Genomic DNA, 12,395 nt, shown 5'->3' on the forward strand with positions numbered 1-12,395 from the left:
TTGATCGATTCAACATTTCTTTTTAATAAACAAAGGCTGCATTTCTAGTTCTTCACAGAACAAAGATGGATGCCCTTGCTGAAAACACACACCATGAAAACGTCCACATGTCTCATTGACAATCAGGAGATTGGAAATAGAGTTGCACTTGATGGCCACTCCATGTGAGTGGGACTAATAAAGGATCATCTAACCCCAATGGGCCTGGTGCATTCGTTTTGAGCCGGAAAGGTGCTAAGGATGGGGTTAAACACATTCTACAAATTCTACGGGTGCAATGCAAGCTCAGCACCGGGGGGTTTCTAACAGACCGTGACTTTGTACACAATTCTCATAGAAAAATGTGAAAGGGGCAGTGCAGCCTGTGGCTGAAAAGATATGCAGGGTTTTGGTAGAAATCTCTTTCAGAGCTGGGCGTACAGCAAACAGTCACGAGGGGAGACAGCAACTGCAACGACCTTCCAAGAGCTCTTTGCCGCCGCCGGACAGTTGCACCAGTGGCGGTGTTGGCGCCCAGAGAACAGCGGTGCAAGACTATTCCAGGGACACGAGACTCTGGCCTCTTCAGGCTGAGGGTCACACAGTGCTGTAAACCGTGGCAGTAATGTGTGTATGCGGAGAGTCCTTTTTCTTACAAATCCGGGGGGGGGGGAATAAAAACAAACATTTTGTGCTATTTCATTGTGAGGCAGGATGTCTTGTCATGTGACTCCCTTGTCATGCTGTGCATTCACGCATTCATTCCAGAAAAAAAAAAAAAAAAAAGGTGGGCACACGCACAACATACAAATATTTACAGTCGCAAACATCAAATGTTCTTCAAGAAAATTAGCTGCAGTATTACTATGGATATTAAAAAGGGTCAGTATAGTTTAATAAATTCAGGCTGAAGTAACTACTCAAGTATTTTGACCACTTTTTTTTTTTTTTTTTTTAAATCCCCCCGACCGTGGGGTCCAGGAGCCCCAGTTTTGTCAGTTTCAGGGTGTTCTCAGCGCGGTCTGAGGAAGGCCAGTGATATGGAGACATGCGAGGGTCAGGTAAGTCTCTGCGTGCTGCGTAGGTGAGGCCCGCGCACCTCGTACAGTAATACAGGGACAGCTGAAGGCCAAGGGGCCCCGAGATCCATATTCCTCGTCCCGCCCCTGTGTGGCCGAACAGTTTGCAGCCTTCACGTTCCCAAGATTCCTCCGCTGTTTTCTCACCATTTAAATAAAGTGCTTCTGCTTATATAATCAAAACAAAACAAAGCTAAATTACAAAATCTACAGATTCTTTTGCTGTTTGAAGGAAACTTGCTTTCCTGTGTATACATACAGTAATTTTTTTTTTTTTTTAATTACTGCAGTTGTGTGTGTGTGTGTGTGCCTGCCAGGCCTGAAGACTGTCATTTCATGAGGGAATCAACAAAAACCCTGGCCCAGGGTAACTGGTGAAACCCCAACATCATACACATCCTATTACAATAAATAACTGCAGATACAATAAAAGCAATATTATAACAACTGATTTCCTAGAGTCTTGTCATGGCTGGCTTATCACCACAAGTCTGTATTGGATGAAAAAAAAAAATATTATTTTGTGATTTTGCCATCACCACCTTTCAGGTAGTTGAGGAAAGCTGCTGGGGGTGAAGGAGAAAGGGTTCCTTTTGCACATCATTCCAGTACCTCCAGTTTCTGTAGGACAACTGTCGACTTGTCGTCTTCTTTGGTAGTGAGCCTTCAACTGTTGTGCAGAAGCTAAAATTGTGGGGTTTTTTTTTAATGGGGGAGAAGAAAAAAAAAAAAAAAAAAAAAAGAAAAAGTGCTTTAACTGCTACAGAACGAGAATGTGGGCTTCGCTGCATCCATCCGCTGGCTCTAGCTGCCGAGGTTAGAGCAGAGGCTGGTCCCAGACCACGGAGACTGGTGGCTTCTCATGGGGCTCAGCCTGCTACTCGTACAGAGTGACAGTGCAGTAGCACAGTGCCGAGATCCGCCGGTCCACGGTGGCCTTATCTGTACAGGAGAAATGGGAGAGGGGAACAGGTTTAGACAGCAGGGAGACTGATTGTCCAGTAGGCAGAGATCAGTGAGATAGCAGGACAAAGGAGAAGAAGATCAGATTCACAATTCAGGGATATATTAACCCAGAAGTGGTAGGAAGAGGGTGACTCCAAAAAAAAATAAACAAAAAAAACTCACACTTAGTGACATTCTCGACATCAGCCGGGTCCTGCAGGATCTTGGACAGTCCTTCAAGAAGCATGGCGGCCTTGCTGTAGCGGTAGGCAATATCTTCTGTCTGCTGGAACATCTCATCCAACGCTGCAGACTGAACCTATGAGGAAAAAGACTTGTGTCTTTAATTATATCTATCCAAAAAAGCTAAAGCAGAAGGACTAAATAAAAATTGTGGCAGCCAAAACTGTAATTTATGATGAGGGTCCCGTACCATTTCCACAGCGTGATTGTAGATGAGTTTCTCTGCAGTAACACTGTTGATCTCATCCACGAAGCGCTGCTTGTCGGAGAAGAAGTGGTTGAGCTTGTCCGTGAGGCGGCGGCACAGCGATATGCAGCTCTTGTAACGCTCGTTCAGACTCTTCACCACTGCACGACGCACAAGATAAGTTTCAGCTCACTTTAGCCGTGACGTCTGCTACACTCTGCAGCCCATAACGCCACAGACTGCTCTGGTCCGTTGGCTTGGACCCCCACCGGGCTCTGCCTGGACTCAGCAACTCACCCTGCTTCACCGCGGTGGACGGGTTCAGCTTGGCTGACTTGATCTGGGCCTTGGCCAGGTGGAGCGAGGAGGCCAGGATCTGGGCCGCCTTCATGTACAGGACCAGCTGCTCCACTTGCCTGTGCGTACACACACAGATTAATCTCAAAATTTGCAGCATTGTGTTGTTTGTTTAATTTATGGGATAAACTAATTCTTTTTTGATGACATCATGAATTAAATGAAGCGGCATTTGAAAAGGAATATGGGGACCCTGGGTGTCTCACCCCCACTCCTTGCTGAGCTGACTGATCTGGTCCACCACCACACTCTCCTGCGGCGGGTACAGTGAGGCGGCGGATGCGCCCAGGTCAGCGCCACCTGCTCGTATCGCGGCGATCTCCAACACGCAGTCGGTGAAGGACAACATCGTCCGCAGGTGCATCAGGGTGTCCGTGTGCTCCCTCTGCGGACACAGAACGGTTGGTTCAAAGCGCACTGGCGCCTCACAGTCGATTTAAGAAGACTGCCTGCGCGCCTCACCTCCATCAGTGTCTCCTCGGGCAGCTCCGGGGCCTCGAATGTGATGAAGCCATCCAGGTTGGGCGGAGAGGTGCCATAGGGGACGTAACGCAGGCTACTGGGGGCCGCCTCAGCCCCTGGGGGGGAGGTGCCGATGGCCATACCCGGAGGAGAGCCCACGTGCACCCTGCCGCTGGTAGAGCACAGGGAGCCGGCTGAGCTGCTAGAGCCTACTGCGGGTGGAGGGAGAGAGAGACGGATGTCAAATATTAATAGCATATTTACACAACTAACTGAAATGCATTAACCATACAGCCTCCAATTCACTATCATGATGAGGGTATCAGCGGCAAAAGCATGAACGTGCGGAGTGATGCACGTCACAGCAGCAGCGGTATGCAAGGCGAGGGGAGCCCGGACAGGACGAAGGACCCTCACCTGAGGTGGTGCGTGGCTGGGAGTCCAGGTGACTGCAGGTGGGTGGGGTGGTGCTGTTGGGTGGGGAGCCCACAGTGAAAAGGACAGTGCGAGGGCTGGCCCCTCCGGAGACCAAAGTGTACGTTCCGGCAGGGGCTGAGGGGGAGGCACACACAGCAGTCACTCGCGGAGCCAGGCAAAGCGCATCACCGACAGTCGCAGCCAATCAGAGCCAGCCGCCACTCACATGCAGCCATAACCAGCCAAGGAGACCATATAGCATGATGCATGGATGTTGCACTTCACTTTTAAGACAAATGCATTCGACACGATGGCAGGTATACGAAACACACGCATGCAGGCATGTTGCAGCTACCTGTGTCCATGGGTCTCTCTGTGTTGAGGCTGTCGGTGCTGCCCTGGTACTGCTGTCCTCCCAAAGTGATTCTGACCGGCTGCTCCGACAGCCGCCCGGTGCTCACTGATCTACGGGGGCCACACAGAACACACTCAGATAATCTGGGATTGGGATTACACAGAAGAACTGGCACAGAGAGAAGAACAGCAAGGTCCAAACCGAAGAACGAGATTACAGATAGAGGAAGCACAAAGAGGGGGGACAATTTCGGGGACACCCACCTCCCGAACGTGGTCCTGCTGGCCTCGGGGGCTGACTGTTGAGCCGCCATGTGAGAGGAACAGTGGTGGGCGCAGATGTCTCGGGCATCGATCAGGGTTTTGCTGGGAGTTGGGCTGACGGCCATGCCCTGCTGAGACGCCAGGGCCATGAGGTTGCAGGAAGCCTGAGTTTTGGGGATTTTGAAGGGGGCTGTAGTCTGCGGGACCAAACGACAGCAATTACAGTATGGCAGCCTGTTGCGTCACCACACTAGAGAGTGCTCCAAAATGGCAACTAATTGGACTGCAGTACATAAAGTTCAAGTGAGCTTTATTGTCATTTCACATGGAGTTTTAAGAGCAATGACCAGCTTTTAATCATAAGCAAACTCTAAGGTTGTTACCTTAGTGGGAGAGCCAATAATGGTGGGCAGTGGGGACTTCTGCAGCCAATCGGTAGAGCGGGGAGAGGAGCCGAGGTGCTTGGTTGGGGACGTTCCCAGACTGCCGGGGCGACCCAGCTGCGGGGAGTGGCTGCTGGGGAAGGCAGAGTTGGTGGGGTGGACTGGGTCGGAGAGCTGCTTGTGGAGCTTCTGTTTGTTCTGGTAGGCATCGGCCAGTAGCGGCGCGCTCTGCAGCCTTGCTCCCAGTAACTGAGAGGGAGGCACTGGAGAGCCTGTGGTGAAAAAAAAAAAATGTGAGGAGGTATACTTATTTCCAATCATGAACTCCTTTGTACTCGTGCAAAGGCACATCTTGACCACTAGATGGCAGAACCAAGTAGACATTTCTTTATCATCCACTTCCAGTAAAAAAAAAAATAAAAATTTAATAAAATGTTAAAGTTGGCTGTTTTGTGTGTGTTATTATGGTCAAATAAAAGCTTAATGTGAAGGATGAAAATAGCCTGAAACCATAACATTTTTTCTTCTGCGCTGCCCTGAACTAGACGTTCCGTTTGGTTTTGAGCCTCTTGAAAAGCTGGAACACCTTTGAAAGAGTGGTTACTATGGAGACAGGCCCTAGGCAGCGTGACAGTTACATGCTGAGAAGAACGCAACAAAACAGGCAACCTGGAAGCCGCACAAAGGGGAAAGCTGGGGCTGTTAATGGGACCACAGGGGGAACGGCCATAAAAAAAAAAAAAAAAAAAAAACAACAAATAATCGCCTGGTACAAAGGCACACACTTAAGACACACACTTACCGCCCGAGGAGCTCCGGCTGCGCGATTCATGGCCCTGAGGGTGTCCGCAGCAGCACTGGCCCAACTGCTCTGGGATGGTGCCCACTGGAGAACAGTCACACAAGCGGGCATGTCAGGGCAAAGACCAGCCTACCCAAGCCTATCCCAAACGTCCCAAGAAGTCCTCCGGGAATTCTCACCGAGCGGGGACGGAGAGTAGGGCCGCGAGCTGCCCGTCGACAAGCGCCGGCCCAGAGTCTGGCCCACGTCTGCTGAGCTGGGGGACCCTGACCCGGCTTTGGGGAAGCCCATGGGGCTGGTGTTGGAGCGTCGCACCGTGCCAGACCTGTGGGGAAGAGACCAATTCAATTTAACCACACAAAACCGCCAGCGTCCCACCCAGTCCATAGCGTTACACCCTTAACATCGGCCCACGTCTCCCTAGAATTACAATCGCCTTTTTACTGTTAAATGTGTCCCAGTGTTAAAGACAGCCTGGCTCGGTTTCTTCCTGTTCGTGTTGCCGCGAGGAACAACCAGGTTTGCTTTGTTTCCTGAATTCAGAAGCACCTCCCTGCCCCGGCTATCCGTGCATTTAAAACAAAAAAAAGGGGGGAGGGGGGAGCTGCCCAGACTTGGTCACACGGCCAGAGAGTCTGATGCGCCGAGGTTAATCCCCTCCCGAAAACCACAAAACACACAGTCACAGTGGCCAAGTGAACTAGGGCAGCAGCTGCCCGGGATGGCCAGGACCCAGCATCCGAAGCCAGGGGGCGACCGGGATGATCTGCCCATAAGCCCCTGCTGCGGGGCGCTGCTAACAAGCCCCTCCGCACGCAGTAGGGGTGGGGGACGATACAGCCACCTTCTCTCCCCCTCCTCCACGACCTTTGTCTCCCAAGGGCAAGCCACACCCACACGGTATCCGGCACATTAACACATAAAGCAGGCGTCCCGGGAGCAAGCTGATGTAATAGCGGTGACACCAAAACAAATGCCATCAGAAGCTCTGATGTCTAGGTTTATACATAAAAAAAAAACCCCATAAATGGGTTTTAGTGATTATTTAGGAAAAACAAGGCACTATATGATGGAACTAACATAAAACTTATCATAAAACAGCGAGTGAAATGCAGTAAGAGGTGTGCTGCAATCAACAATAAATTCATATTCCCCCCTCAGGTCCACGTGACAAATCCCTGGAACATGTTAAAAACAGACACTTTTACCTGGGTGAGCCGTACAGCGCGGTGGTCGGGCTGCTGGAGAGGTTCTGCTTGATGCGCTGGTAGTTGCGCACCTGCGTGGGCACAGGGATCGGCGTGGTCTCCGCCCGCGGGGACACCATGGGCATCTGGCCGGAATTGGGCTGCGGCGGCCTGGGGGAGCCAGACAGGACGGCCGAAATTAATGTCTAACACGCCGTCCCAGCAGGCTGGCAAGTTTTCATTAGAGCGCTAAAAACGTTTTCCTCTTCCACCACGTTTTTAAAATGTTTTTCTCGCATTAGTCGGGCGAACGACCGACCGGCTTTCGAACCGCGGAGCTGCTTTCAAACTCCTTTGTTACACTCAGCTGCCAAGCCGAAGCGGACTAGTTTCTCTGTTCCTGTTCAACAAGCCACGCTCAGCCTGCGAGGGGCGGGGCCTCGGTGTAAACAACGAGCCTGACGGCCAATGAAAACTGCTGTGGGAGGAGTCCGGGGCGGAGCTAGAGGAACACGCTCGATGCATATGGTGCATAGCACGTGCTGGCGCATGGGTCAGCACATTTGCATTCCTCCGTTTGAGCACGGAACGAACTGTTTTGAGAGCGGAGCGGGTCTGCGCGAGGAAGTTCCAGGAAGAAAGGGGGGGGGGGCGAGGTAGAGGAGCAGAGGCAGAAAGTCGGAGCGGGGTTACGTAATAAGCTCGGGGCTGAGGGAGGGTCTTCGACAAACGGACGAGTACACGTGAGGCGCCGCGGCGGCAGAGCACAAAGAGAAGGGTCTTTTGTTCAGCCTTCTGAGAAACCCGGGATCAGGAGGGGACAAAAACGCGCACCAACAGCAGATTCAACTTGGCTGAACCTCCCGACTGGGTTCACGCAACGTCACAGAATAAACACGCATGCAGAGGGAAAAAAAAACAAAGAGGGAGTCATCGAAAGCCAGCTTGTAGGCCAACGACAGCCTCGGCCTTTTCGTGAGGTACACGCCTAATTCCAAGATGAGTGCGCATCACCGGTGACCTGGTTCTCTCGGCCTTGCAGAACCTCGCAGGTGAGGTTTAGTAACGAAACGGGGCCGGGATTCATGGGAATAGTAGCCCCATGTGGGTGGATAGTAGCCTAGTGGGTAACACACTCGCCTATGAACCAGAAGACCCAGGTTCAAATCCCACTTACTACCATTGTGTCCCTGAGCAAGACACTTAACCCTGAGTGTCTCCAGGGGGGGGACTGTCCCTGTAACTACTGACTGTAAGTCACTCTGGATAAGGGAGTCTGGTACATGCTGTAAATGTAAATAGAATAACGTGCGGGGAGAACCCACACTGCCAGCGAAATGGAGGGGGACGTCGAGAAAGAGACGGGGCCGTCTGGCCGTTGGGAGATTTGCAAAACAAAGGGCACCGGGGAAGAGGAAGCGGTTCGGTGAGGGTCGGGCGTGTGACTGCGGAGCGGAAAAACAGTCGACTGTACACTCCCACGTGGAACAAGATAAGCCCGCTGTCGCTGAAGTTCACATCAGAAAAAAAAAAAAAAACGCCTGCTACTCGCCGCAAAGGCTGCGAGCAAAACGAATTTCAAAACATGATGTCCTTACAGGCGAGTCAATTCTGAGAAAAGTTTTTTTTTTTTGTTTTTTTTTGGTAAACTTTTTGGCAAAGCAAGCAGAAGATGGAAAAAGGAAAAGAAAACGCGATGAGATGTGATATCGTAACATCACAAGGTCCCGTATGAAACCTATTCTTCAGTATGGGTCCCTTCTTATGCACATTTGGAGAGTTAAAAAATAATAATAATAAAAAAAAAATCAAGATTCTGTGATTCCTATCAAATGGGAATCTTTGTTAATGTCCCATCAAGATGATCTCGGAAGTTGCAAAAAATAAACAGAATGAGACCGAAGATCAAAGATCTGCTGGCTAGTTATCTGTAGATAACTACCCACCCGGCCCTCCCGTCAACCAGTGACACGCCCAGGCGCTTGTAATACGGCAACGGTGGCAATCACAAGCATCCACTACCAAACCAGTTACACAGATAACATTTTCAGCGCTTTGATTCAAGAGTCAATTCATCGCAAACTCACAAACAGAAAATCAAAGGATGGACGGATGGTGCGATAACCAAGGACAGCCGTCTTTGCATCAGGCGGGACAAGTAGCCAGGGGTGGTAGTAGCCTGGCGGGTAACACACTCGCCAAAGAACCAGGAGACCCAGGTTCAAATCCCACTTACTACCATTGTGTCCCTGAGCAGGACACTTAACCCTGAGTGTCTCCAGGGGGGGGACTGTCCCTGTAACTACTGATTGTAAGTCGCTCTGGATACGGGCGTCTGGTAAATGCTGGAAAAAACGTTTTCGCTGGATATGCCATGGATACGTCGGGTTCAGCAAGTTAGTTTCATTCAGCGGCGGTCGCGTGAGTGTTTAACAGGAGGACACGTTTCTCCCGCCAGAGGAGGAAAAACGGCAGAGCGGCGCCGACTCCCACGGGCCAACGAGAGCTGCGGAGGAGTCACGGTTACTCACGCAGCACGCGGCCAATTCACGGACGCGAGATTCACACCCGCCGTGGGAATAAATAGTCGGGGCCGACATCCGGCGTTCCGGATGCTGCGCTTCATTTTCCTTCCCAGTGAAATCTGCCAGGTCGGCACGCTGCGCCTACCGCGGCCAGTTCTGTGAGACGAACGTGCCGAATCCACCAGAGCCCTCCTCTTCCATGAATCGGCAAAACCCCTGGGGGCTTATTTTGCGTCCTGCTCTGGGTAACTCTCAGCAGGAAGAGGGCAGCCGGCGAGTCTCCCTGCCTGCTCCAGGCAAGCAGCGTCCGGGCGAGGAAAACAGCGATTTCTCACCGGGCGGGCAACTCGCACTCACTCACCCGCCACAGAGCGGAAACTCGCTGGATGGGCGTCGGCCAGTGGCTCCCATGGGCAGATCATCTGGTGGGGAGAGGGAGTTGGAGGCACGTCAGGGACAGATTGTTCCTATCAGGGATGTGCGATGACTGTGATGTGCTTGTATTGTATGGGTGGTAGGAGCCTAGTGGGTTAAACACTCGCCTGTGAACCAGAAGACCCATGTTCAAATCCCACTTACTACCATTGTGTCCCTGAGCACTGTCCAGGGGGGACTGTCCCTGTAACTACTGATCGTAAGTAGCTATGGATAAGGGCGTCTGATAAATGCTGCAAATGTGAATTTAATGTGTGTGTGAATATGTTGGACTCACAGGACTGCTCTCCAGAGATGTGGGGCACCAGAACGAAGTCGTCCGTGTCGCAGGAGGAGTTCTTGCTGCTGGTGCTGCCCCCCGACTCTTTGGACAGCTGCAGGTAGTTGGGTGGGCCGAGGGGGGGCGAGGAGAGGCCGTCCTCCGGCAGTGTCTGCATGTCGGGCAGCGACTGGAGGAAATTGACACGCGCTTGAATCTCCAAGCATCTTACATGTTTACGTTTGACGTCTTCTGCAGGCCGTTGCGTACGGGAACGTAAAAAAAACCTGCGATGCTGACACGTTCCACTTACAGGGGGGGACACGTAGCGACACGGAGAGCTGCCACATGAGCTGTCAGACACGGCTCCTGAGCAAGTGGGCACAGGAACTGGGCATGCTGGGAGACACAAAAACACAAATTTATAATCAAATCTCAATCACGCAACATTTACGAATATAGCTGCATTAAGAAACACTTGTCCGTAAAGGTACTCGTACTCAGGTTGGTAAATGAACACTGTACTCACACTTTTTGATGGCCGATGAGGAATCCAGGAACGGGTGGCTGAAAAACGAGTCTGCAACAAACAAGAAGAACACTTTTAACACCCGGACCAGACCTTCGGTTCATCAATCATCTCAGCACGATACAGAACAACCCAACAGATGAGAGGCGGGTTACGAATCACAGCACTGACCGAAGTCCATGCGGTCCTTCTGATTCCTCTGCAGCAGTCCCGTCAGCAGGTCCGCCAGGTGAGGCGACGTCTCCCTCGGGATGCTGGGGAAGAGGTTTCATTTGAGAAGTGACAGCACTGCGCCTCACGCCAAACGTCGTGACTCACAGCTCCAACCCCAGCGACACAGGTGGCCATTATCAGCCGCGAAGCAGGCGAGGGGAAGGGGGTTTAAAATTAGCTCCGGAAGATTCTTTAAAGCTTTACAGCTTCACAATTACAGCCAGAACCTGAACTTCTGAGACAAAGGGCTTAAGACGTGACAGAAGATTAAACCTACTTTGGCACCAGAGTTTTATTCTTCTCATAGAACATCCTCAGGTCCTGCGGGCTGTTGGCCTGGAGGAGGAAGAAAAAAAAAACAAAAAAACACAGAGGCTGGTGGTGAATTGGAGCAAATACAAGTTCCACACAGCGGCGAGAAGACCAGACTCTGAGCGTTGCTATTTCAGGACAGAAATTCGCATCACTGTCAAAAAGCAAACAAAAGCTCATTAATGCCGACATCTGGGTCGGCGGCGGCGGAAACTCACCTGGAACGGCGGCTTTCCCACGAGGCACTGGTAAATAACCGTGCCAATGCTCCAGAGGTCTGCTTTGGCATCGTAATTCTGGGACATGATCACCTCCGGGGCCTGGCAGAGGGAGGAGAGTAGCTGAAAATAATGCCTTGCCATGTCTAATTAGCAAAAGCAAGACAATTCGAGCAAAAAAAAAAAAAAAAAAAAAAAAAAACATAAAAAATAAATATATATATACACACACACACACACACACACATACATTCCAGGGGGAACGTTAAGATGAGCGGCAGCGGATGATCTGAGGGAGCGTGAGCGAGTGGCCGAACGAAGCAGGTCGCACAGCTAAGGAGGAGAATTCAAAATTCCAAATTTACTTCGGGGCCTGGCGGTTTAGGAAGCGGCCCCGTAATCAGAAGGTTGCCGGTTCGAGTCCCGAGCCGCCCAGGTGCCACTGAGCAAGGCACCGTCCCCACACACTGCTCCCCGGGCGCCTGTCATGGCTGCCCACTGCTCACCAAGGGTGATGGTTAAAAGCAGAGGACACATTTCGCTGTGTCACCGTGTGCTGTGCGTCACAATGACAACGTGCGGGGTGGTAGTAGCCTAGTGAGTGACACTGATTGTGTAACAGATTGAGTAACTACTGACTAAGTCTCTCCGGATAAGGGCGTCTGGTAAACGCTGTAAATGAAATGAAATAAGCTCGTTCTGCGGTCACACACTCACCATGTACATTGGGGATCCACACAGCGTGGCAGCCATCATGTTGCTCTGGAGGTAGCGCGCGAAGCCGAAGTCAGCTGCGGGACCGAGTGCGTCGCATGTTATTAACGGCAGCATGGCGGAGGAGGGGCGGAGCCCGGAAACAGCGGAGATCTAAATTAAGAGAGCAGACGGCACCGACCTATCTTGATCCGTATGCCATTGATGCCGGACTTCTTGCGGCCCACGTGGGACAGCAGGATGTTCTGTGGCTTGAGGTCCCGGTGGATGACGCCCTTGCTGTTCAGCACCCGCATCGCCGCGGCGATCTGCTGCAGGAAGACTCGGAGCGTGTCCTCCCTCAGGGTGCCCTTGGCTGGGAAAGGGAACGAGGCAGAGTCGCACCATGCGGAAGAATCCGGCAGATTCCCGTTACCGGGACAACGTTACATAGATGGAATAGAATAGACGCCGGCGCACCGCCACTTTCACCTTCTGTGACGCACTAACCGCTGGGATTGTATTCCAGGCTGAGATGTTCCCACAATTCCG

The 12,395-nt window shown here is 51.6% G+C and overlaps 1 protein-coding gene across 3 annotated transcripts in view; it reads right to left on the reverse strand.

Moving 5' to 3' along the window:
• Nucleotides 1–12,395, reverse strand: part of ulk2 (unc-51 like autophagy activating kinase 2) — a 22,102-nt gene continuing 9,707 nt past the window's right edge. Inside the window, exons 6-27 of one of the 3 annotated variants that reach the window (XM_029001695.1) lie at nucleotides 12,046–12,219; nucleotides 11,868–11,941; nucleotides 11,151–11,252; nucleotides 10,898–10,956; nucleotides 10,579–10,661; nucleotides 10,408–10,458; nucleotides 10,192–10,277; nucleotides 9,897–10,068; nucleotides 9,546–9,606; nucleotides 6,681–6,830; nucleotides 5,652–5,797; nucleotides 5,473–5,556; nucleotides 4,671–4,942; nucleotides 4,288–4,484; nucleotides 4,025–4,134; nucleotides 3,670–3,804; nucleotides 3,253–3,461; nucleotides 2,997–3,175; nucleotides 2,731–2,849; nucleotides 2,437–2,594; nucleotides 2,187–2,322; nucleotides 1–2,000 (exon numbers count right to left, since the gene is read on the reverse strand). In XM_029001695.1, the coding sequence (XP_028857528.1) occupies nucleotides 1,936–2,000; nucleotides 2,187–2,322; nucleotides 2,437–2,594; nucleotides 2,731–2,849; nucleotides 2,997–3,175; nucleotides 3,253–3,461; nucleotides 3,670–3,804; nucleotides 4,025–4,134; nucleotides 4,288–4,484; nucleotides 4,671–4,942; nucleotides 5,473–5,556; nucleotides 5,652–5,797; nucleotides 6,681–6,830; nucleotides 9,546–9,606; nucleotides 9,897–10,068; nucleotides 10,192–10,277; nucleotides 10,408–10,458; nucleotides 10,579–10,661; nucleotides 10,898–10,956; nucleotides 11,151–11,252; nucleotides 11,868–11,941; nucleotides 12,046–12,219 (2,822 nt within the window). In that variant the 3' untranslated portion in view covers nucleotides 1–1,935. Of the gene's footprint in view, nucleotides 2,001–2,186; nucleotides 2,323–2,436; nucleotides 2,595–2,730; nucleotides 2,850–2,996; nucleotides 3,176–3,252; nucleotides 3,465–3,669; nucleotides 3,805–4,024; nucleotides 4,135–4,287; nucleotides 4,485–4,670; nucleotides 4,943–5,472; nucleotides 5,557–5,651; nucleotides 5,798–6,680; nucleotides 6,831–9,545; nucleotides 9,607–9,896; nucleotides 10,069–10,191; nucleotides 10,278–10,407; nucleotides 10,459–10,578; nucleotides 10,662–10,897; nucleotides 10,957–11,150; nucleotides 11,253–11,867; nucleotides 11,942–12,045; nucleotides 12,220–12,395 lie in introns of all 3 variants that reach the window. The other 2 variants (XM_029001694.1, XM_029001696.1) reach the window with 2 other exon arrangements.

This window comes from Denticeps clupeoides, chromosome 13 (genome assembly GCF_900700375.1).
Source record: "Denticeps clupeoides chromosome 13, fDenClu1.1, whole genome shotgun sequence".
In the NCBI taxonomy this organism is placed as follows: Eukaryota; Metazoa; Chordata; class Actinopteri; order Clupeiformes; family Denticipitidae; genus Denticeps; species Denticeps clupeoides.